This window comes from Megalobrama amblycephala, linkage group LG16, assembly GCF_018812025.1.
Source record: "Megalobrama amblycephala isolate DHTTF-2021 linkage group LG16, ASM1881202v1, whole genome shotgun sequence".
Taxonomy (NCBI): Eukaryota; Metazoa; Chordata; class Actinopteri; order Cypriniformes; family Xenocyprididae; genus Megalobrama; species Megalobrama amblycephala.
Genome location: NC_063059.1, coordinates 23,926,286 through 23,953,558, shown reverse-complemented (window position 1 = coordinate 23,953,558; position 27,273 = coordinate 23,926,286). Strand labels below are relative to the sequence as shown.

The 27,273-nt window shown below is 37.8% G+C and overlaps 1 protein-coding gene across 6 annotated transcripts in view; it reads right to left on the bottom strand.

Moving 5' to 3' along the window:
- sez6b (seizure related 6 homolog b) overlaps window positions 1-26,941 on the bottom strand; it is a 257,748-nt gene extending 230,807 nt beyond the window's left edge. For 3 of the 6 annotated variants that reach the window (XM_048159924.1, XM_048159926.1, XM_048159925.1), the window contains exon 1: window positions 6,076-6,412. In XM_048159924.1, coding sequence (XP_048015881.1) covers window positions 6,076-6,160 — 85 coding nt within the window. In that variant the 5' untranslated portion in view covers window positions 6,161-6,412. Of the gene's footprint in view, window positions 1-6,075; window positions 6,413-26,596 lie in introns of those variants that run through there. The other 3 variants (XM_048159931.1, XM_048159928.1, XM_048159927.1) reach the window with 3 other exon arrangements.
- Between the last annotated feature and the right edge of the window lie 332 nt (window positions 26,942-27,273).

Below are 27,273 nucleotides of genomic sequence, written 5' to 3'. Positions count from 1 at the left end.
CCCATCTCTACATCTGAACTGAATCTTTACCATCTGGCCTCTGGAAGCCTGACGAAGTCATTGATCATCTCGGATGACAAGATGTTCAGATGTAGCCACTACAAAAGAACTTCAAATGCTCTTTAAGTGGGTTAGTAACTGACTGTATGATGGTAAGAGCAGGTCATGTAGCACAGTAAGTATTGTGTGTGCATATAAGTGGTATGCAGTGGTGTGGAGGAGGCAAAGTCCTCACTGTTTTTTTTTTATGTGTGATATTTTAATGTAAATTAATGTTCCAGTTACATTTAATGTTGACACATTTTCCAGGTTAAATAACATTACTTGCACTTTCAAAAAAAAATGCATTTTTACATTTTCAAAGTAATTAATGTTTTCTCATCAAGTTAATATTTATAAGCATTTTTACTTTACTTTTAAGCATTTTTACATTTATTCCAAAGTAATAATAATAAAACATGGTAACAAATTTCACATACATTTTATATGTGAACTGATGTTCATTTGACTTATTTTTGGATCATCAGTCATCAAATCTCAGTAAAAACTGCAGGTGTCATGATGGACACACACACACACGTAACTTTAATTTCAGAAAAGCTCACTAAAAAAACCCTTACAGGTAGCGGTTTGAACTCTGAAGTCATTACAAGTTTGATTTTGATGTGACAAAACATGATATCTCTGTGGATGAGTTGTTTACTTTATAATTAGTCTTTCCATTAACACCATTATTGTTATTATTATTATCATTATGTTATTATTTACTCATTCAGACCAATGTGCAGATGTGGAAAACACATGAAAATGAGAGGCTTTATGACGTGAACGGTGCAATACGCCAATCATAGCGCAATGGAGGCATTGTGACTTTTCCTCATTCATTCTCCACCAAACCCAAAGCTCGTACACTGGACAGTAACTTTTGCTAATAAACTTTATGGTCACATTTTAGTTTTGGCTCCAATTCTCACTATTTACTAACTATTAACTACAACATTTGCCTTGATAAACTCCTAATTACTGCTTATTAATAGTTAGTAAGGTAGTTGTTAAGTTTAGGTATTGGATAGGATTAAGGGATGTAGAATATGGTCATGCAGAATTAGGCATTAAAGGGTTAGTTTACCCAAAAATGAAATTTCTGTTCTCACCCACATGACCTTTGTTCAACACAAATTAAGATATTTTTGATGAAATCCGAGAGGTATCTGAACCACACATAGGCAGCAACGTCATTGCACCTTTCAAGGCCCAGAAAGGTAGTAAAGACATCATTAAAATAGTCCACGTGACTACAGTGGTTCGACTTTAATGTTATGAAGGGGTGAGAACTTTTTGTGCACAAAAACAAACAAAAATGATGACTTTAAGCAACAATTTCTTCTCTTCCCTGTCAGTCTCCTACGCTGTTGATGTTGTAAACAGGTTCTACTGTACGTCAGAACACCGGCTCAAATTTTAAAGAAGGCACTGTCTCTCGTACCTCCTCAGTGGAAATGGCCATGGTGCGTATGTGCCAGTTGTGCTGACAGCAGGAGGCTGGGCACCCTGGCAGAGTCCAGATTTCTCCCAGCAGTACTGTCTGCTGAGTGCTGTCCCAACTGAACATTCATCAGCATTACAGGAGTGGCAGGTCTGCCAGTGTGGCCGTAGGAGGCCATCCAGCCCGGCGGCTGACTCATTTATCAGGGTCGTAATAAAGACTAGGAGAGCAGACGCTCAACCTTATAGCTCCTGCCGAACCGAGTGTGTGTGGGGGTCAAGGGGTCAAGCTGACAATCACTCCCTCCTCCATCCTTCTTCTCCAGCACTGCCTGGGCCGACACAGGGCACTGATAAATTGCTGATTGAGTGATATTGCTTGATCCTAAAAGACAGGGTGCGAACCTAATGGCTTCTTGGAGCATGATGAGCTGCGTTGGGAGGAAGTGTGGCCGAACCCTCCCCCTGGTGCTTCAGGTAATGGAGTCAGGCTGTGGAACTCACCCACCTCGAGGGCTGATCCCGGCTGGGTTGACTAGCACAGTGTTTAAGTCGACCCATCACTGACACTCTTATTCTCTCGGTGGAGGCCTGCGATGTCTGATCTTACACACTGCCAGAGCACAGAGAGCAGTTCAGACGACGAAGATATGTTACTTGGGCTGCTCTGAGACCATTCGGCACTACAGTCATTCCTCAAATGTGGATTTTAATGCTGCTGTGTTTGCTAACAAGTGGCTAAATATTGACTACAGCTTCCACAAGGATGTGAGTTTACTTATACACTGTAAAAATGTTTTTTAAAAACGTTGTAAATAAAAATGATTGGATTATGTTTTACATTTCGATGGTCCATTTTAGACATTCTACTAACTAGAAGTAACTTTGCAACTAGATTCAACTTATTCTATTTACCTAAACCCTAACACCTAAAAGTCTACTAATACTCTAATGAGAATTAGTTGACATTTAGTTACGAAGTTTCTTATAGTTAGTAGAATGTCTAATCGAAATAAAGTGTACACCCAGAGAATACTATTTCAGTCGGTAACACTTTATTTTAGGGTCTTTTAACTAGTTGCTCATTAGCTTGCATATTACTCGAATATTGGCTGTTTTTTAGTACTTATAAAGCACATATTAATGCCTTATTCTGCATGATCTACATTCTTAATCCTACCCAATACCTGAACTTAACAACTACCTTACTAACTATTAATAAGCAGTAAATTAGGAGTTTATTGAGGAAAAAGTCTTAGTTAATAGTGAATGTGTTCCCCATACTAAAGTGTTACCTAATAATTTTATTAGAAATGCACAAATTCGCAGATACAATACTGGCTGATACCAATAAGCCAATAATTGCTTTTATGTTATGTCCAATAACCAAAAATAATAATACAATTCTACAGTATTTTGTATAATAAAATTAATTAAAAATAAAACAAAAATTAAAATCAATGCTGAAAGTGAACTTAGGCGTCACAACATTATGAAAAATAGATATTCATTGTGTAAGTTTGAGATTTGCTAAAGATTACAGTTAACATTGTTATTAAATTCTTAGTGCAAGATTATAGTAAAGGTAGACTAAATTTAAGAATAAGGGAAATGAACATGCACAAATAAATATCCAAAACTGTTAACGATAACAACTTACTTTGAGGAAAAAAAAATAATAAACCGATTAATAACCAATATAGACAACAGCACACAGGATGTAAGTGTATGTTTGATGAATGAAAAAAACGTTGTAGTCCTTATATAGCAAATTGTTAACAACTTCAAAATTCATGTTGGAGGTGTAGTATAAATTTATTTTGTAGAACAAAAAAATGAAAGTCCCTTAAAGTAATGTTACACAGAGCATATTTTAATCAAAATAAAAGTGCAGATACATTGTGCATCCTTCATTTTTATCTTCATTGCGCCTTTTCTTTGCTCTGTTCCAATATTATGGTTAAGAGATTTCTGTCAAAGTGTAAATTTGCTGAAATTAAGAGAAGCCACTCTGCTGCAAAGATTCTAGAATGGAGAATCTTAACACTGCATTACAGTGAAGCAGCTGGAAAAGCTGGTAAAGGTTCCCACACCATTTTTACACCAGCAGATCTGTCATAATAATCACACACTAGCTTTCTGTCCATTGTGCATGCAAATCAATGCTGTATTAAAAAGTCTACGTAAATGCACCATATGCTTAGATGAGCTACTACTGTATGCAGTGTAGAAACTATTCTAGATTACAAATTTAACCATTGCTATATCATTTGCTCACAATGCCATGAGGGAGCCGTGACGGTGTCATACACCAGTGAATCTCGTTTAAAAACATTTGTACTTGCTAATGCACCTTTTCTTTGTTCAAAACATCCGTAACATGAGTCACATATTTTCTACACATTAACATTAGTCTTTTCCTGTGTGCGTTTCCTGGTGCAAAGGCACTAAATATGTATTTACATCTGCGTCTATCACAGCAGGACAGCGCAGACCCGAGCAAATTGAACCATTGACCTTCCTGCGTTTCTTGTATAGCCCATCATCCATTTGTGAGTGGTGGGCCCAGCTTTTAGCCTGCTGTCTGTGCTCAGTGTGGAATGATGGAGCTGTGCATTAGTCAGAGTGCTTTTCAAGGTAAGAGCCATTCAACGCACAGCCCTGAAGCCTCATCACACCCGTCCTGAAGGTGACTGATCGGAAAACACTGACTCATACACTCGTGGCAAAAAGGTCAATGATCCAATCACCAATACATAATTAATACAGCACGAGACGTAATTAGTCAAGACAGACAAGATGAGTCTGAGACAAGAGACAGGATGAAAAAGCTCATCAGTCTCAACTACAAAGAGCAATTTATATGCTGCCATCTAAAACTATGAAACATATCACATTTGCAAATGAAAGATTCTTCCCGAATGATGAGGAGCTTGTGAGATGATTGCTTTGCGAGTGTCTTGCAACTAACAGGTGAGTACAAGTGTAAAGGTACTCTTGAATCGGAAGAACTTCAAGATGGAAATTATGTATACAATTAAAAACATAATTTGGTTGACATGCAATCAAATTCCTGTTGTTTCTTACATTTTTAAAGGAAAATGGCACCAGATAGAATATTTACACAGAACATAGAGTGCTGCGTATCTCTCAAAAGTATACTGCGTGGAGCTGCTCTTGACAAATAATACAGGATTATCCCTTGTATTGCTCGCCAAGCTTTTACAGTAAGACAAAAAGAGTGAGGGGAATTGTCAGACAAAAGCTAAAAACAACACAGAGCTCTGAGGTAGCGGTGTACATCAGCTCTGAGTGAAAATGAAGTGCAACATGGACTACACTGTGCCTGAAAAATGAATGTAGCAGGTTTCAGTGAGCTAGCAAACTGCAGAGCTACAAGGTTTAGTATTATATGTATTGTGTAAATTTGAATCAATGTTTTAAAGATTAACATGCACTAGGTAGGACTCTATACAGATACAACCTTCAAAATCAATGCAAGTGATGAGATACTAATGTCAAATGGCAAAGTGCGTGTTATAGTCCCAACATTTAAGTGACAAATACTAGAAATTAAACTTGTAAACTGTACAGAAGATGTCACTCACTTATTCTATCAATGGTGTGGTGTAAAGAAACTATCAGAAACATGCAGGCTTATACTAGAACTGCATTATACTTATGTTTCAAACATTTGTGCTTTTGTTTAACATACTTTTTTCTCTCTCTCTCTCTCTCTCTCTCTCTATATATATATATATATATATATTTATACACACACACAATAAAATAAAGTGGTAGTCTCAGAGATTTAAATACGATTACTTTACTATATATGGATTGTTTCCTTTATGCAAAATGCAATTTGCAGTGACAGTTACAGTGAAAAATGAAGGTGCAGATCCAATCTTTATTATCTCTGAAAGGATATTTCACTTCTAAATCAGTGTAGATAAATAATGTTCCTTAGTCTCACCACACTGCGATCCCCAAATTAAAAACCTGTTGAACCTCAAAGTTTTCACCTTGTTATACATAATCACATTTAATAATATACCGACCAACCAAAGCCCTGGGATGTGTACTAACTTTACGTCACATAAACTGAATGAGAACAAACAGCTATTACTCATGAAAAATGGAAAATGAAAACGAGAGACTGAAACCTAATGAGCTCTGACTCGTATTACAATAATACAATGCTTTAAATAAATATGAAATCAGAGCGTATAGCAAATAAAAATACACTGTCACGCGCTGTGCTGTCCAGATACGTGCTTTACGCCGATGACTTTGTGACTTACGAGTACATCTGTTGTGCAATGTGTGATGAGAGAACACATTTCTGCTCGCGTGCAACCAAAGTACTAGTGAAACGTCTTAAATAGCCTCCTCAACACAAAGATGTTTTCTCAAAACGGAGTTTTTTTTTTCTCCGCCAACAAATGTACAATACAGTGAGGAATGGGTCTCGCGCTCACATCATCTACCCGTCGGGGTCTGTGGAGCTGCGCGTATCCCGATCCGCTAATCGCGTGGACAGCAGAACAAGTATTTCTAATGTTTAGAATTTTAAATATAAATTCTTACCTTGCCCTCGTGCCATCCCCATGCCAGCGAATACAGCCAGAATCAGAATTACCATGTTTGGTTTGTAATTTCTTGTCGAGTTCATGTTCGCGGCAGTGGGTTCCTATCACAGAATATGTCCTTGTATTAAAACACTTTCCGAATAATTAAAGGGGAGCAGGACACAAACGTTCCGCGAGACCTCCGCCGCACGCGCCGTGAGGAACGAGGTCGCTGCGCGAGACGGGAGCTCTGATCAGATTTATAATTGTGAACGGAGGAGAGCGAGAGAATGTTCAATTTCTGTCAGCACCTCTCAGACTGAGTCGAGCCGTTTCAGTACCGCGGACAGCTCCTAGCGTCAGCAACTGGAACAACTTAAGGCTTCGCGCAAAGTTTGTACCGTACATAATCTAATAGTGCCCTCGATTAAATGGCTCGAGTATTACAATTTGTGTTTCATTTCAACTGCTAACTGAGGCGAAAGGAGGAAGTGTTCGACTGTGCTCTACAAGATCAAAGTGCTCGGTAAAAACATGTTACTCCTTTCTAAATAGTGTGCAGATTTTTTGCTATATTGAGTTAGTCAAAAATATATTTAATAAATGCATGTTTTATACAGACATGTTTTTGTTTTTGTATTTAAAGTAATTCTGATATATTCTGTGGGGCTTAGCGTAAAAATGTATGTGTATAACTGTAGAGATTGAAACAGGAAAAGCGTCATTAAGAGGCTGAAGTATGTTTTTTTTATTATTTACATAAAAACAAAAATCTTTCATAAATGAAAAAATAATATATAGGCCTAATATAAAATATGATTAATGCTTACAAACTTTTGACTGCCGTATCAAAGTCATAGCAAGAGAAAAATCATACAAGAGAAAGGACCTCTGTGTCAGTATCATTATGTTTTTTTGTTGTTGTTGTTGTTGTTGTTTTAAATATATGAATACTTAAGATGCAAAAGCCTCTAAGTGCCATCTGAATTTTTCTTCTAAAATAAGCTTTTTTATCAAGCTTGTATGTTTACGTTCAGTTATTTCACTTTAATAGCAATGAAAATGACCTATTAATTGCCATCAAAGTAAAAGTACTGAACATAAACATATACGAGCTTGATAAAATTGCTCATTTTAGAAGAAAATTTCAGATGGTACTTAGAGGCTTTTGCATCTGAAGTATTCATATATATATATATATATATATATATATATATATATATATATATATATATATATATTCTACTATCATTCAAAAAGTTTGGGGTCAGTAAAAAAAAAAAAATAATAAAATCAAAGAATCCTGAAAAAATGTATCACAACTGTTTTCAACTGATAATAAGAAATGGTTCTTGAGCACCAAATCAGCAAATTAGAATGATTTCTCATTTTTTAAGGATCACGTGGCACTGAACACTGGAGTAATGATGCTGAAAATTCAGCTTTGCCATCACAGGAATAAAAGGGATCATGACATGAGAAACCTTGATTTGCCTTGATCTTTTGTCATATAAGAGGTTTTTGTACCATTAAAACGTCCTGCAATTTCATAGCTTAAAAAGTCCTCATTATAAACAAAGCATTTATTTAATCAAGCTCCAAAAATGGCTGGTTTAGATACTGTGGGATTTATGATGATGCATTTGCCTGCCTCCAGAGCATAGACAAATAGTTTTACATCATCACTATAGGCCCCGCCCACTTGCATTTAGTCTGGTAACAGAGAGCGTCGCCTTAAAAGCAAATAGAACACATTATAATCAAGCCCTCGAGCACCCAAGGAAAAACACAATATATTTTCCATTCATTTTATCCAATCAAAAAAAATCTATTGAGATTCTGGAACCTCTCTGATTGGTGGATCTCACAACGGGTCCAGGCAGGTCGTTTAGCATTACAACATAATAACCTGATAAAAAAGCTTGTGTTTTCTATTTTTTGCACAATAATAAATTGCATTTTATTTTATTAACTTCTAAAGAAGATAATAAAAAAAAATCTTCTGGTATGGTCAAAAAGTGTAATTCTACAAAAAAAAAAAGAAAAAAAAAAAAGTTTATGTTTTTTCAAGACTCAAAAATCCAGATATTTTGACCTTTCTTTGAAAAGTCATTTTGTTAAGGTCAAATGGAGTAATTTCAAGAAAGCATCTTGGTTGTTCATGACTCAGAAAGTAGTAATATTTATATATAAAACATATATATATATATTTGTCTTGAAAATAAGTTCAAAAACTTTGTTTAAAAATAATAATTACTCAAAGTGTAAGAAAAGTATTTTAGTACCTTTTACCTGATGGTTACACAACTTGTTCTACCTGTCTCTAAATAATAACTTTCCAATTACAGCAATATCACAGCTATTTGCAACAGAGCCACAGTTAAGACTTTTTTGTTTTGCTGCACTCTTTCCCTCTAAAATGGGTCATTCTGGTGAATAAAAACACCTAATTATAAGCAAACTGCCTCCATTTATAGGGATAATTTAAAGGAATCTAGAGTGGAAAGGGGATAAATGAGAATCTGAAAACATGCCTCTTCTAAAAATTACCCATACAATGACCTGCTCATCAGTTCCCAGTATTTGCACTCCACAAAGAACTAAATGGTAAGGAAAAGAGCAACACTCATGAAATATACATGAGGTGAGACAGAGGACTTTGTGGCAATAATATAGAAATGTTAAGTGATGCCGCAGAGCGTTATGAACGTTAACCACCAAATGTTAATGCAGTCCTCATCTGCTGGCCATTATTGGAATTATAGGAAGCCATCATCACCTTTTTATTTCACCATATTTCCCTCTGAGCCCGCTCGTGTTTATGTGGAAATGTTCCCTGTCTGTCTGTGTAATAATTACTATTCCAAGCTCAGTGGCGAGACTGAACTGGTAATTATGATTGCACACTGCAAAAGTAAGAATGCTGAAATTACAACCTGTTTAGACAAACTTAACAAAGAGAAAATGACTGATTTCTTGATTGTGCAGCCTTAACCAGCTACACTGTACTCTGTACTCTCACGAGAACGGGGTTATTTCCCTGAAGCTAGACTGGGCCGGGGTTCACTGAAGCATTAAGGTTGCCTGTGCCTACCAGTCAGTATCCTGAGGTTAAATCATCTCTGCGTGTCAGTGCTTAAAGGGATATTACAGGCAAAAATTTTAATTCTGCTATTATTTTAATCACCCTCATTTCATTCATTCCAAACCTGTTTGACTTTCTTGCTTCTGTGGAATACAAAGGAAGATTTTGAAAAATGTTTTTCTCCATACAATATGAAAGTCAGCAGGGTCCAAAACAAATCAAATGCCATTGACTAATTTCATGCACACAAAAAAAAAAATTCAAAATATCTTCTTTTGTGTTCCATAAAAGTCACACAGGTTTGCAATGACAAGACAGAATTTTCAATTTTGAGTGAATTATCCTATTAAATCTAAAATAAAAACCAGAAGCAAAACCTGAAATCAGCTTTTAAACATAGAAAAGTATGTTCTATATAGTATGAGTATGTCTAATGAAATTCAGATGTTCTACATCCGCCATGTTGTCATTGTAATGTATCTTATGACAGTTGTGTCACTTCACCAGAGATGGTCTTATGCTTCATTTATGCCATGTTGTAATTACTGTAATTATGAGATGACAACCTGCAATGTTCTTTTTTCTTAGTTGGAAGAACATTTTTTTTTAAAAATTAAAGAACCTTTTTCCACTATAAAGAACCTTTTGAAAAGGTTTCTTTGATGTTCTTCATGGAACCATAGATGCTAATTAAGAACCTTTACTTTTTAAAGGTGAAGCGTGTAGTTTCTGCTATAATAGCGACTAGCGGAATTACAAAAATAAAGCAAACAACCTTGCTGTCATGTCATGTCATGTCATGTCTTGTTTTGGTATTGTTTCGTGTTTACGGTTTTTGGTTTGTTTTCATAGTTATGCTTTGTTTTGCCATGTGTTTTGTATCATGTGATTCCATTGCCCTCATGTGTTCATGTCATGTGCTTCCCCTGTCTCACGTGTCATGTTCTGATTGGTTGTCATTGTCATGTGATTTCAGTTCTGTCTTCCCATTGGTCCTCTGTCTTCATTGTTCACAGGTGTTCCTTGTTTTGTCATTAGTCTCCCTATATAAATAGCCCTCATGTTCCATTGTGCACGTCCTGATATTGCTGAGTTAGATGCGTTCCTGGGTCAACATATTTTGTTGATCCTGGAACAACATTCTAGTCTGAAAATTTAGTCTTATCCCTATTCCTACCCCTACCCATAAGTTATCCCAAAAATCAGAGGGAAATGATAGATGAATACCACTGATGTAGACACTGAATTCATGATTTTAAGCCTAAACTTGACATAATCTGTAAACTTGTCCCTCAAATCTGATTGGTTGATTTGAATGTTGTTCCAGGATCAACAAAAATGTTGACCCAGGAACATGTTGAACTCAGCAATATCAGGTTATGCTTCCATTGTATTCTGGTCTAGCTTTGTCTTATGTAACCCGCTGTTTGGTGAGTGTCAGGATTTATGTCTATGGTCAAGTCAAGTCAAGTCAAGCCATGTCAAGTCTGTTTTGTTGTTCATGTTATGGATTTATATTATTAAAACTGCACTTGGGTTCTACCTACGCTCGCCTCCAGTGGACTCCCTTATGTTACACTTGCAAATGTCCCTTTTGCGCATCGCATTGCGCAAACGTCACAAATACAACTCTTACAAGTGCCTGTGAAGGCATGTCTCAACAAGTAAAAGTAGGCTACTTCCAATAAAAAATCCAACATATTAGGAATACTTTTAGCTGTGTTGCTATGAGTAAGCAATTGAGTCGAAAACACTGTCTAAAGCGAAAACAAGCATCTCGCTTTTTTTCAGGCATATTTTTTGACACCACAACTGTTTGAGGCTGTCTACACTGGACACATCAAAGTAAACATATGTCACATCCACCAGCAGGAGTGCCCAGATCGCCACCAGAGGGCACTCCTTCCTTCTCCTTTGCTACTACCTCATGATTCCCAGTACTAATTGCCTGACTCATTATGTTTGATTATGTTCAGCTGTGTGTTTTTTATTACTGTACCTTGTTTAGCTCTGCCTTTATAAGCCTTGTGTTTCCACTCATTCGTTGCAAAGTCTTGTTTGTGCTGCAACCGTTCTTCTTTTTGGTTCCCGGTTTCATGGTTTTGATCTTTTGCCTATTCTTTGGATTACCTTGTTTACCTGTGTTTCTTGGACCTTGTTTTATGTTTGGATTGATTTCCTGTGTTTTTGACTCTGTGTCTGTTTATGGAATATGACTGTGGATTACCCTAAATAAAAGCTGCATTTGGATCTTCAACCTGTGATTCAGAGCAGTTTTGTAAAACATTATAAACTGGAATTTTCTTATGTAACATGTCAGTCATAAGCTGCATTCACGTCACCTCGTATTTACCGGAATCTTGAAATGACAACACGTGACGTTATATTCGGAGCTGTTCACGTCCTTTTGGTCCTCATACTGGGAATTATGCGTTTCCATGGCACCACTATCAACGCCTAATAAATCAATCTACAGCGGTCAGGTGGTACAGCGGCCACGTGGTACATCTGGGAGCTTTCAGAAAACTCTCAGCTTACAAGCTGTAATTACGAGCTCTACAAGGACGTGAACGCTTTTTACAAACTAGAATCTTGTAACTACAGGAATTACGAGGCCGCATGAACGCACCTATAGTCCCAAAGTGGTAAACACCCTTTGGCTCCGCCTGCTACAGTAGCCACTCCCCAAATTCTCACTATTCACCTTTTTCATGAACAAACGATGAGCGCCGCCATGATCGATTCTAACTTTTGTTCGGATGCTGTCCTGTCCGGTCTCCATAGGAACCCATTGTTAAAACGGGGTTAAAAGAGAGACTGAATTAATTAAACAGAAACTTTTTTGAAAGCGACTAAAAAATTAAAATGAGCGCTGGGTTAAGCTGTGCTGTTATTGACTGCCACAACAACAGCAATAAACTGAAGAAATTCCTGGAAAGTATGTGTGTTTTGAGCACCAGCAAATCTGAAAAGAATGTCCAAATACATTGCCATATGCCTTGCATTTTATGCCAAAGACTGACAAGGGAAAATGAGCATGTAAAATACTCTTCATAAAAGGTATATGTGCACTCTTTTCATATTGAGGACATTGTAAAGGATAATTCCACTGTGAGTCGGGCGAGACTTCCACGTTCAGAAAAAAGGTAGATAGGCTGAGCTGGAAAGAGATTGACAGATCTGAGCGGATGGCTCTCAATGTTTTGAAGGTACCTGGGAGGCTCAATGTTTACCCTTTTGGGGGAGATAAACCCATGAATGGCATTAAACTGGGTTAAGAGAATTCATTTTAACATAAAACATCTTACATACTTCACTTCTAAGAGTGTACAACAGTATATAGTAGGGCAGTAGTAATATTCAGATACAGTGAAACTGTATAGAACTGGTTCACAGCTATTCAGCATTACTGAAAGATAGACATAGTATAATAACATACGACTCACAACAACATAAGATTTACCATATAAAATTATCTAAATAATTCTGTCAGAACTACAAGATAAATTGGAGCACTAAGATTTTTTTGCATGTTCTATTCATATAAAAGATTTATCAAGTAGTATTTCATTTATATAATTTGCTATAGCAAGTTCTTCGGGTATGTGCTGAAAAAATGAAAACCACCTGTAAGTCGATAGGTGGCTCTGAAACTGCTTTCTGGGTTACATATAATGAAAACTATTTAAAATTCTAGACGTATTAATTAATATTTCACCTCCTGCTATAAATCACAAGCAACAACATTTTGCATTTATCTAAATGAATTCAAGAACAGAAGTCAAACACACCCACACTAATGTCCACTTTGGACAATAATGCATGCAAATTAAATATTAAGGTCATCAAAGGGAAGCAATTCTGTGCCCTCACACGCAGCTGGAAGACAAGGAGGAGGTCAGGCTTTATGGGCTCCGGATGGCTTCAGGGGAACATCAAAGCCGTCTGGAGGTTTATATTTAGCCGCAGCTGTTGAATGGGGTTTTATGTCCATGCTAGTGGTTGTGAGCTTTATCAGGATAGAAAGTTACTCATCAAATGTGCAAACTAATGTGGGCAGCATGTGACTTATTTAACACAAGTGTGAGATGTGAGTTCTCTCTGCTCAGAAGTAATTGTCTTCGCCTGCTGTTTGCAGTTCAGACGTCGTCCATATTTCTGGACCTCAGTCACACCACTTCAGAGAAAATACGCTCAGATTTGTTTTTTTCTAGTTTATCTGCTTCATTGATGGTAGAGTAACTTGGAAACTTTGTGTGAGTGTGTGTGTGATTTAGTTTTAATAGCTGGGTCACTTGTTTCATGCTACAAAACAATATATCTTCCCTTCAAAAAGAAATGCTTGCTTTTCAAGATTATAGCTAAACAAATTGGAGAGTTCAGTGTTTAAACGAGTTTAATAAGAGTCTTTTCTACGCCACTGAGCCAAGCCAGATAGGATGTGGGCCTCATTTCCTGCCTGCTCATCACCTGCCAATCACCCTGTCATTCAGGGCCAAGGTCTGAATACAGCTTAAACACCTCCCACTGTTTGCGAAAAAGATGAGTCAACGCAAAAGGAATGAGAGATACTTGACAATTCCCTTTTTTCTGAACTGTAAATATTTAAAAATCCTAGATTAATATATATATATATTACAAAAGATGTAAATCACTTTATTTAGAGAATAACTCAAGAGCTATTCTGGCATAGATAGTGTATCTAGTTTTGTTCCTGTTCAACAAAGCTTGTCTCGACATGCTGCAAAAACAAAACTTCAATCATCTTTTTATCACCCGGGCTGAGAAAGGCAATAATGTACTTTCTACTTCAATCGTAATGAAATCTGTGTTTCTGATCTTGCCACAATAATTGAGAACAGGATCTTGAAGTGTCAATGCACTACGGTTCTGTACAATCCCAGCATCTTCAGACGCCTTCATTTCACCAAGCAATCAGCTCTCATCAAGCCTGACCACCAGATCTTTCTGCCGAAAGTCGCTGAGATATTTAAATTATTTAAAATGTGTGTCTTCAAACTCTTTCGGTTTATTTCATGCAAAAAGCAGAGATTTCTCTTCTCAATTTTTGTAGGACATAGAGTCCATACCACTAACTGAGACGATTGCAAGCTTGTTCTTGATGAGGTAATTCTTCCCGCACAAGCCATCTGGCAAAGCCACAAAACCAAATACAAACAGCCTTGCAATTCAAGACCTTGTTTTTTGCATTATAATACACAGTGTGATTCGTTGAATATTTGTTCTTTCTTTATGCCATGAGAAAATGGCCTCTCTCATTGTTTATGAGACACAAGCCTGAGTGCATCTGCATTCTGTAAACTATTATTGGCTTGTGAATCCTGAGGCTGATGAAATGACTCACATTCAAAACATATGGAAATAATAATTCCAGTGGCTACTATCTAAATATGTATACTGGATAAATGAAATGTATAATTTTGTTTTGAGCTTGGATTGAAACTACAAAAAGACTCAAAAATATAAAGTAAATTTTTAAATAAAAACATTAATTATAAAAGGTACCTGTACCTTATATTTTTTAAATAAAAAAAAAATACAATCTCTTGAGGACATAAATACATTTTACATAAGAGTGAATGAATCTGCAAAACTCAAATTGCACATACACTACCGTTCAAAAGTTTAATGTCAGTGGGGGTTTTAAACAATCATTAAAGGATAGTTCACCCAAAAATGAAAATTTGATGTTTATCTGCTTACCCCCAGGGCATCCAAGATGTAGGTGACTTCAGTAGAACACAAATGATGATTTTTAACTCAAACCGTTGCGGTCTGTCAGTCATATAATACATGTCAATGGGAACACAATCTATAAGAGTAAAAAAAAAACATGCACAGACAAATCCAAATTAAACCCTGCGGCTCGTGACGACACATTGATGTCCTAAGGCACGAAACGATCGGTTTGTGCGAGAAACTGAACAGTATTTATATCATTTTTTACCTCTAAAACACCACTATGTCCAACTGCCTTGAGCATCCAATGTGTGCCCACACAGCAAAAAGACTCCGCGGCAGATCAGCCGCAGAGGTATTGCGGCTTCCGGAACATATCGCAAAACGGACGCGCCGTGGCTCCGCGCTGCATCCGCTCCGCATCCACGATTAAAACCGCTCAGGATCCGCTGATTGAATTTATGGCGCCGCCCGGAGGCAGAAATTGATCCTGGCAGGGATGGACTGGGACTAAAAAACGGCCCTGGACTTTGACTAGGCCCGGCCCAAAGCAGTCGGCGCGCGGAAGCTCAACATTTCAATATTTCTTAATATTAGCTACTGCATGTGGTCAGTTATTTTGCGACATTTAGCGGCTTCAGTATCTAAATTCCGCATTTTTTTTTCTCTCGCCTTCTCAGCCCCACCCTTTTCTTTCCGTTTTTTACCCGCGGCCGCGTTATGCATATTTCTATTTCTATGCTTCTTCTATCTAACGTCTTTGCTGTTGGTTTCTTCCTACTCTTCCACTTCTTCTTCTCCTTATTTGGCGGCCACAGCCAGTGCAGCTGACGTCCAACCAACTTAAAGGTGCATTGCTGCCACCTACAGTACTGGAGTGTGAAACAGATTAGTGGGGGGAAAAAAACAGGTGATGACTGCGTGCGTGGCAGGTCCTGGAGTACCGGCCGTTCTGTGATTCTCCAGATCACACAGATGGCCAGTCCGCCCCTGGATCCTGGGCAGCGGCAAAACGAATGTGACAGTCACGCGGGTTTGGCGACTTGAATGCAGATCCACCTAGGAGTCTCCTGCTGTGTGGGTGAGGTCTGAATGCACTTTGATGCCGGAAGTGTTCGCTCGTACTCATAGACATATACACGTGAGAGATCACTTCCGGCATCAGAGCGCGTTTTTTAGACCTCACCAACCACATGCTCAAGGCAGTTGGACATAGTGGTATATTAGAGGTAAAAAATGATATAAATACTGTTCACTTTCTCCCACAAACCGATCGTTTCGTGTCTTAGGACATCAATGTGTCGTCACGAGCCGCAGGGTTTAATTTGGATTTGCCTGTGCATGTTTTTTTGACTCTTATAGATGGAGTTCCCATTGACATGCATTATGCGACTGACAGACCACCACGGTTGGAGTTAAAAATCATAATTTGTGTTCTACTGAAGAAACAAAGTCACCTACATCTTGGATGCCCTTGGATGCAGATAAACATCAAATTTTCATTTGTGGGTGAACTATCCCTTTAAATGAATTAAAACTGACGTTAAAGACATTTATAAATGTCTAAAATAAAAAGTTGTTTTTTTTTACTTCAGAATCCTGAAAAATATTTGACAAAAATTTGAAGTAGCACATCTGTTTTCAACTTTGATAATAATAAGAAATGTTTCTTGAGTACCAAATCATCATATTAGAGTGATTTCTGAAGGATCATGTGACACTGAAGACTGCAAACTTTTCCATCACAGGAATAAATTACTTTTTAAAATATAGAAAACAGTTATTTTAAATTGTAATAATATTTCAGAATATTAAACATTCTTTGATCTGAGTATTTTTGATCAAATACATGCAGCCTTGGCGAGTGTAAGGGGACATTTACACAATCACCGTTTTCAACTAAAAACGGAAAGTTTTGGCCATTCATTTACACAACATGGGCATTTTGGAGACCTGAAAATGCTAACTTTTGAAAATGATAACATTATTGTCTCCGTGTTAGTTCAGACTATAGGTGCGTAGTGTTTCTTTACAAGATGACATCGCCAACTACTGGCCTGGCATGCATAATACAGTGATTTTAGTCATTTTCATGAATCCGTGTGCATGGGGATCATTTTGACAGCATTGTTGCCTATATGCGAAAAGCGCAAAGGAAAAACTTTTCAGTTTTTAGTACATCAGTGTCGAATAAACGTACCCTAAGAGACTTCTTTCAAAAACATTTGAACAGAAGTGTACACTATAGGACATAAAAGACCAAAACACATTAACATGGTGGTTTCAAGACCTCACTGTATATGTCCTACAGTAAGTGCTCAGCGGCACATCTAAACAACCTCATCATCCTTAAGTAGCATTTTGTGGCCTTTGGTAGTTCCCATAGAGCTGTGTCACAGTGAGTGGCCACGTCAGACAGTACAGACTGAGGCTTGACCAGTCACCGCAGCTTAGGCAGTCTATGGGGCCTTGGTTGGGGCTACAAAGAACACACAGACCCAGCGGCCATTCAGCCCCACTGGGCAGGGATCTATCAAGCAGTCCACCTGCATGCTTGCTTTCACACATAAGTGCAGGGGCAAGCATAAAGCTTTTGGCTTGAGAGGAAATGAAACCCTTGCACCATGGTGACATCTGTCCTAAAGAAAAATTGTCGCAAGTGGCATTTCTGCATGTTTTTGACCACTTAAAAAAAAAAAAGCCAACAAAACACTGCGAGTAGGAAATTAAATGGAGAGCAAAAGAAAGAAAGAAAAAGAAAAATCACTGAACCTGCAACTTCAGAGCACTAACGCATATGTTTTACAGAGGTCCTATACTTCAATATAGTAATTCCTAAACTTGCTTCTCCAAGCAGAAACAGACTATCATGCTTCAGAAAATCCTTTTATCTGTCTTAGAACTCAAAAGCTTCACAAAAAGATCTGGCACTTTGAACCTGCCTAAAACAACATTAAGCTGATTTTTTTTTTTTTTTTTAGAAATTTCAGTGTATGAATATTTGAGAGTAACAAATTCAGTCAAAATTCCCTGGGGCTGCAATAAGAGTGTGGAAAACAGAACATAAACTGCACTACATGATTGTATTTCTCAACCCATCAGACTCCGGCCTACATTATGGAACTGTCAGAAGACTATATTTTGCTTTTCCTCGGAGTCCCTATTTATTCAAGCAATACATCTGTGAGTAGATAGTGACCCTAAGCTCCTTACACTGCAGCCGGCAATGCACCAAGACATATAAACCTCACATCAAAAGTTAAAGGGCAACGCTCAGCAGAGCAGATAGGAGTGCCGCAGGGTGAAGGGACCAGACACGCTCTTTCACTGCTCAGCCGATGTTATGGACATATTCTACAGAAGACAGAGCTTCGGACTGTCCCCGAAAAGTAGCCTCTGGCCTCTGAGGTCAGTCGGACCTAGATCATCTCTATTATCTGAAAAGACTATAGGACGAAGCTGACAATATAAACTAGTGGTACTGGAGATATCGGTGTATGAAACAAACAATTATTATTATCTGTACTAGCTTTGCACACCTGGATTGGGGAATATTGGCCCATTCATCCTTGCAGAATTGCTCAAGTTCAGTCAAATTCTGTGGTTAGTGGCAATGGACTGCTCTCTTCAAGTCCATCCACACAGATCGGATTTAAGTAAGGGCTCTGACTTGGCCACTCAAGGACATTCACCTTCCTATCCTTAAGCCATTGCACTGTTCATTTGACAGTATGTTTAGGATCATTTTCATGATGGAAATGCCCATCTTCAGCTGTCTAGCACAGGGACGCATGATTTCCTCAAGAAGTTGGATGAACTTAGCAGCATCGATTTTCCCTTAAATCCTGACCAATTGCCCAGTCCCTGCTAAAGAGAAACTGCCCCACAATATAATGCTGCCACCAACATGCTTCACAGTAGGTATGGTACATTTTGGGTGGTGTGCTGTGTTTGCTTTTCGCCAAATATTGCGCTTGGAGTTCAGTCCAAAAAGGTCAATTCAGACCAAAGCACTTTTTGCCAGATGGATGGAGTCTTCAGATGTGTTTTTGCATAGCACAATTGAGACTGAGTGTGGCACTTTTTCAGGAAAGGCTTCTTTCTTGCCACCCTGCCATACAGGCCAGCTTTGTGTAAAGCTTGTGGGATAGTTGTCACATGCACAGACCGACCAGTCCCAACCATAAAGCCTTGTAAGTCCTTCAAAGTTGCCTTTGGCCTCTCGGTAGCTTCTCTGATCAACGTCTTCATGGCTCCGTCATCCAGTTTGGACGGATGGCCTTATCTAGGCAATGTGTTGGTGGTGGCATTCGCATTCCACTTTTTAATGATGCTTTGAACAGTACTCATAGCAGGATAGCAAAAACCTTCAAAATGTTTTTGTAGCCTTCTAATTTGTACCTTTCTAAAACTTTAGCCCGGAGGCATTTTGAAAGCACTTTCCCAACCATGGTGAATTCTTTGAAGTACCATGTACTATTAAGAAAGTGGAAGCTTCAAGAAACCGCTGGTTTTATTCTGTAGTAATCAAAACCACTACGATTGATGTCAGGTGGGTTAAATAATTAGCCTGGTGTTTTATCTGGAAGTTGATTAGTTGCACCTGAGCAAGTTTATAATGGTATGCTCTATAGTCCGGGATACACTGCACGATTTTTGGCTGTCCTAGACGAAAGATTGCCATCGTGAAACAATCGTGGCGATTTCTGTGATCCCTATATCATACAGTGAGAGAGGTTCAAAGACGGCCGTTTCCCCGGTCTTATGACCAAAGATAGCCACGATAATTTTCTGACACTGTCAGAAATTCAGCATGATCAAGGCACAGTGTGTTTGCTGTTACAGCCTACGTCTACTGAACAGCCAATAAAAATGCGGCATGAAATCAACACGACGCTTCCTTTTTTTCAGCACACATAAAAACTACAACTTCCAAAGTGTGATTCAACATGGTCTTTTTGTTTACCACTAGCGCATTTTATTCTTCTATAGAAACTTGCATCGTAGCCTACCAGTCAATAGGATTCATCATCATACAGTCTTTGCGCATGCCGTACCCAAGTTCAATGGATCCATTGTGATTTGTAATGATCTTATAGGATTGCTAAAATCGTGCAGTGTATCCCAGGCTTAAGGGTCTGATCACTTTACCAAACCAAGTATCTCATTCACTTTGATGATGAGGGTTATAATGTGTATATACAGCTCAAAAAAGTTAAACTTAATTTATTTTATTTTCCAGGGTGTAATGTGACAAAAGGTAAAGATTTTCATAATGACTTTCTATAGGCACTGTATAATTAGATGAAAATTTGGCAGTTAATTAAAATTTAAGCTGAAGTACTCAAATTGCTAAAACTAAAAAAAAAAAAAAAACTACAGTGGTTCAATCTTAATGTTATGAAATGATGAGAATACATTTTGTGTGCCAAAAAAACTAAATAACAACTTTTCAACAATATCTAGTGATGGGTGATTTCAAAACACTGCTTCATGAAGCTTCTGAGCTTTACGAATCTTTTGTTTCGAATCAGTGGTTCTGATCGTGTATCAAACTACCAAAGTCACGTGAACCATTGAAATTTCGAAACACTTATGATGTAACAATGCCTTGTTTACTGAAATCACATGACTTTGGCGCCCCGAACAACTGACTCAAAACAAAAGATTCGTAAAGCTTCGAAGCAGTGTTTTGAAATTGCCCATCATTAGATATTGTTGAATAAAGCCACTATTTTGTTTTTTGGGCGCACAAAAAGCATTCTGTCACTTTATAATATTAAGGTTGAACCACTGTAGTCACATGAACTGTTTTAAATATGTTTTTAGTACCATTCTGGGCATCTGAAAGTGTTAATTATTTTGTTGTCAATGGAGGCCTCACTGAGCCATTGGATTTCATCAAAAATATCTTAATTTGTGTTCCAAAGATGAACAAAGGTCTTTAATGAGTAATTAATGACATTATTATCATTTTTGGGTGAACTAACCCTTTAAAACTTAAAAATTAAAATGAAAACTGAAGACAGAAAAATAAAAGCTAATTCAAATGTTTTATAAATACTATAACATTTTATATAAGCGATAATAAAATAAGACAAGAAGGAAGGAAGTCCAGGAGTCTTGCTATCCTCTGATGGTGTAGTTGTGTGAGCAGTAGGTGATTTCACCCCTGAGATGCTTCTAAACGGTGCATGGGGAGACTGTGTGTAACTGAATAATTGAAGACACTCACGCATTTCATTTAAGGATTTGGCAGCGCAGTATGTGGGATCATGTTACCTCCACTGCATTCCTCACATATAAATGTACAGTCAGTACACTGTGAGTCAACTAAATATTTACATGTAAGGCCAACATATACACATAAAAAAATACATTAAGATGTATGAAAAGGAACGGGACGTTGTCGGCACAGAGATTATATATATCTATTTGATCAAACAGAACAGGTACAAATGTACAAATGAAATAAAATAAATCTAATAAAAAGGAGAGACATTAATGACTAATATATTCACATTAATTTATATATAAAATATAATTTATGAAATTTTATAATATTCATTATATTAACATATTTTGTTTATATTTCTCTCAATACATATATACATACAAAAAGAGAGAGAATTCTTTGGTTAAGATACAAGGTAATCCCGTTGTTCCTGGGTGATCACCGGCACAACATTTTCTCACAACAGCACAGCCTTTTTAAATTGGCCTCAATGAGGCCACGAAGAGATTAAATTGTTTAATCCTACAGCAATTCATACACAGCACACAGTCAAATGAAGTCATTAGCTCTGCGTTAACAGCAGGGAAGCCAATTACAAACGGCAGCAAGAGCTCAGAGAAACATTACCTCTCGTGACTACGATCTACCACACAAGAACTCCAAATTCAATTCGGTTTATTCTCCAAAGAAGACCTGGAAAACCTGAAGCACCCACAGTAATGCAGCCACTCTTAATGCATTATTTATAGGTCTTAAGTTATTCATTAGACAAGACTGGGCACCATCCCATACTGTAGGTGTGGAAGACCATGAATATTAACAATGGAGACTTGATATTTAAACATGGTGTGGAATAAATCGCTGAAAGTAAATGCCAAGTAAATAGCACAGCATGTTAGTTACAGTGTGCTGCTGCTTACCAATGCCTGTTGTTATTCTAAAGCATGACCTTTCCAATGCAAGATTGCTACTTCTTTCTCTTGGTTTTTGAAACACTTTGGGAGTAAAAAAAAAAAAAAAAAACATTAATAAATAAAATTATGAATAAAATACGAGCAGACCCAGGCTGAGTTATTTCTCCACAGTCAAACAGTAACAATAGGCTCAGGCCATAGAGCTGCTGCTGTAGGTCCACATGTTAGCCAAGTCAATGTCCTGAATATAACCGAAAGACTTCCTTATATTTATAGAGTGCAAAAGTTGGATACCGGAAGTAAAGAATATCCCAATAGGGATATTCAATTTTAACAGCAACACACAAACCTTTAAATTATGCCCTTTTACAAAGTCTTGATTTTGTTTTTACTAGCCATTAGAAGATGAGTACAAAGTGATCATAAAGGCATGGACATGGTCAGCAACAATACTCAGGTAGGCTGTGGCGTTTAAACGATGCTCAATAGGTACTAAGAGGCCTAAAGTGTGTGAAGAAAATATCCCCCACACCACGCTTGCGCCTCATTTCGAAGGCTGCGTCCTCTGGAAGTCGCATTTGAAGGCTGCATACGTCATCGAGACGATCTCATTTAAGAAAAGTAACCATTAGATTGCAAAGTAAGAAAGAAAATACAGTATTTTACACCTCACTAGGAATAACAGTCAATTTTATTATGTTTATTTTTCCTGAACAAGACATCCTTGATGACGTACAGTATGCAGCCTTCAAATGCGGCCTCTGGAGGACGCAGCTCATTACACCACTATACAAAGCAGGATGTATCCATGCGTTCATGTTGTTTAGGCCAAATTCTGGCCCTGCCATCTGAATGTTGCAGCAGAAATCGAGCCTCTGCGAATTGTAGCCTCAGTTTCTGTTCTTAGATGTCATGAGTGGCACCGCTCTGTAAACCCTAGAAATGGTTGTGCGTGAAAATCCCAGTAGATCAGCAGTTTCTGAAATACTCAGACCTGTCCATCTGGCACCAACAACCATGCCACGTTCAAAGTCACTTAAATCACCTTTCTTGCCCATTCTTGCTCAGTTTGAACTTCAGGAGATTGTCTTGATCATGTCTACACATGCCTAAAAGCATTGAGTTGCTGCCATGTGATTAGAGTTAATGAGCAGTGCCCCTTATAAAGTGGCCAGTGAGTGTGCATAATATATAGTAATAACGTAACAGAGTCAAAATACTTGAAGGGTTAGTTCACCTAAAAATGAAAATTCTGTCATTAATTACTCACCCTCATGTCGTTCCACACCCGTAAGACCTTCGTTCAACTTCGGAACACTAATTAAGATATTTCTGATGAAATCTGATGGCTCAGTGAGGCCTCCATTGAGAACAAAGCCACTGAACCTCTCAAGGTCCATTAAGGTACTAAAAACATATTTGAATCAGTTCATGTGAGTACAGTGGTTCTACCTTAATATTATAAAGTGAAGAGAATACTTTTTGTGCCACCAAAAAACTAAATAATGACTTTTCAACAATATCTAGTGATGGGTGATTTCAAAGCACTGCTTCAGAGCTTTACGAATCGATTCAGTGGTTCGGAGCGCCAAAGTCACGTGATTTTAGCAGTTTAGCCGTTTGATAGGAGATCCGAATCACTAAATCTAAGCAAAAGATTCGTAAAGCTCAGAAGCTTCATGAAAGGTGCCCTAGAACTTCTTCTTCTTCTTAAAAGATGTAATATAAGTCTAAGGTGTCCCCTGAATGTGTCTGTGAAGTTTCAGCTCAAAATACCCCATAGATTTTTTTTAATTCATTTTTTTAACTGCCTATTTTGGAGCATAATTAGAAATGCGCCGATTCATGCTGCGGCCCCTTTAAATTCTCGTGCTCCCCCCTCCCCCGGAGCTCGCGCTTGCCTTAAACAGCATAAACACAGTTTACACAGCTAATATAACCCTCAAAATGGATCTTTACAAGATGTTCGTCATTCATGCTGCTTGCATACATCGGATCATGAAAGTATAGTATTTATTTGGATGTATTACATTTGATTCTGAATGAGTTTGAGGCTATGCTGCGTGGCTAAAGCTAACATTACACACTGTTGGAGAGATTTATAAAGAATGAAGTTGTGTTTATGAATTATACAGACTGCAAGTGTTTAAAAAATGAAAATAATGACAGTCTTGTCTCCGTGAATACAGTAAGAAACGATGGTAACTTTAACCACATTTAACAGTACATTAACAACATGCTAACGAAACATTTAGAAAGACAATTCACAAATATCACTTAAAATATCATGTTATCATGGATCATGTCAGTTATTATTGCTCCATCTGCCATTTTTCGCTGTTGTTCTTGCTTGCTTACCTAGTCTGATGATTCAGCTGTGCACAGACCCAGACATTCTGCCCTTGTCTAATGGCTTGATCATGGGCTGGCATATGCAAATATTGGGGCGTACACCCCGACTGTTACGTAACAGTCGGTGTTATGTTGAGATTCGCATGTTCTTCGGAGGTCTTTTAAACAAATGAGATTTATATAAGGAGGAGGAAACAATGGAGTTTGAAACTCAGTGTATGTCTTTTCCATGTACTGAACTCTTGTTATTCAACTATGCCAATATACATTCAATATTTAATTCTAGGGCACCTTGAAGCAGTGTTTTGAAATCTGCCATCACTAGATATTGTTGAAAAGTTATGTTATTCTCGTCACTTTATAATATTACGGTAGAACCACTGTACTCACATGAACTGATTTAAATAAGTTTTTAGTAACTTTATGGATATTTAGAGGTTCAGTGGCTTTGCTCTCAATAGAGGCCTCACTGAGCCATCGGATTTCATCAAATGTATCTTAATTTGTGTTCTGAAGATGAACAAAGGTCTTACGGGTGTAGAACGACATGAGGGTGAGTAATAAATCGGACGTAAACACAGAAGCACTGAACTGCATTCACTATGTCAACTGCATACGAGTCTGACAGGGTAGAGAAGAATTTGTTGAATAAAGTTATTTTTGCTTTGTTTTTGAGCACAAAAAGTATTCTCATCGTTTCATAACATTACATTTGATCCACTGTAGTCACGTTGACTATTTTAACGATGTCTTCAGTCCTTTCCTGGACCTTGAATGAAGGTAACTACATTGCTTTCTATTGGGGATAATTTAAAAAACCCTCTTGGATTTCATCAAAAAATATCTTAATTTGTGTTCCATAGATGAATGAAGATCTTACGGGTTTGGAACGACATGAGGGTGAGTACTTAATGACAGAAATTTAATTTTTGAGTGAACTAACCCTTTAAATATAAATAACTATTTGTGTGTGTTTGGTTTGGTTTGGTTTGGTTCATGACTCTATACCTCTTTAACAAACACCTTTTTATGAGAAAAATTAATGGGCAAAATACTTCCGGAACCAGGGCTTCTTGAAAAGTGGGTGGCCACTGTTACACTCTGTTAATAGATTACATAGATGTAGAAATACAGATATGAGGTGAATAACACAGCCTATATATCACTATTTAGTTTTGGTCAACAAATGTTTTCCTATCCCTGTGTGGAATTTGATTTTACCTTTCCACTGAGCTAAGAAAATACTGCAATTCCCTGATGAGTCTGCATCGCAAGAAGTGGTGTGACAGCACTTTTATCCCACAGGCAGTAAAATCTTTGCAGCATCATTTTCTCCACTCAAATAGTTATTGATGTTGAGACATGGCGATGTTCATGAGATTGTCCTGACACTGCAGTTTAAACACTGCTGCCAGGCAGTAAACCCTAAAAATGCTTAAGAAGCCTGTCATACATCATGTCACGGGGAGACTGTACGTGCCCATTCCACAAAAGGAAATAAACTTTCACTGCCTACAGATGGTGATTCTGGGGTCCCAGCAAGGCCTTGGCTCATAAAGAGCACAAGGCACCAACTTATCTTACTAGCTGTGTTTTGCCCAGCTGTGGGCCCAGTCAGCAGCAGGCTTTACGGTCACCGATGTAATTATACAGCAGCTTAGCAGCTCAAACAATGAAACAGCCTGTTCACCATTTACAGCCTCCCAACTCCCACTCATAAAATAATATGCCAAAATCAATAAGCTTCCAGATATGTCTCGGAAGGCTGATACATCTCGGCGAGAGCACCGGTCTGATGGAGCACAAATCCAGCCTAACAAGCTGAGGGGGAAGAGAGGGGTTAATTGGCATGTTGGAGCCGTCCTTCAAAAGCTGGAGAGTGAACAGAATCAACTGAAGATGAATGAGACTGAGGGGGTGTCTTGATCACGCCGAGACGGCGTAACAACACAATAGCTCTCTGTCAGATACATGTCTTTCTGCCACGAGTTTCCAGTTACGGTCAGCCAATCCTAATTATGTAAGCTAAATAAATATCTCTAATATTTGTAAATCAAATCTGATCTGATTATATACATTAGTCAAGCATTGTTGTATTGGCAAGGAAAGACATTAGCCATTCCTCCATCAGAGCCTGCCATATTGGACTGGGTTGTTTTTAAACCATTTCTATAATGCCGCAAACAGATATTGAAATCAATATACTATATCTTCAGTAAACCTATTTGCATACTAAACACAAAAGGCACTTTACCAGCATGTCTGTGGGGAAGATCAGACTACATCTGTCCATGACAGGCCTCGGCGGCAGGGGACAGGACCATCTGACCCTCTCCAGACCTGACCATCCACAGGATCCATCTGCTCAGCCTGCAACTGACTCCACAGTGCCATGTTACACACATAGGAACCCAGTCACAACCCTGCCAGACACAGCACTCTCTCTTTGCTTCGGCCTGATCTCATATTTAGCTATCTGGTCAAGCAGACTTACAAAACAAACTAAATGTATGGTATAACAAGAATGACCCATTCAAACTTTCTCACCTCCATGTCAGCTGTCCCTTCTGTCCTGTTACTCATCTTTCTTTTGTTGACCTGTAAATAAACAAAAAACAAACAAACAAAAAAACATTAATTACATATTTAATATAGCCTACTAATAGTCAGTTGCTTCTCAACACAAGCAAAATGAATCAGTTTGTGGTCAGTTTGCCACAACAAACAAATAAACAAACTGCTGTTTACATTTTTCTTGGGCATGTAAACCATAAAACAATAGTTATTAATATATCCTGCCCTGTTTTAAAGTGATTTAAAACATTGTTAAAGATACAAAATTGAGCAATTAGCTTGAAAGTATTTGTAAAATCATTCAATTGATATAACAAGCAACATTTGCTTCTAAAAGTTAACAATATACATATTTCC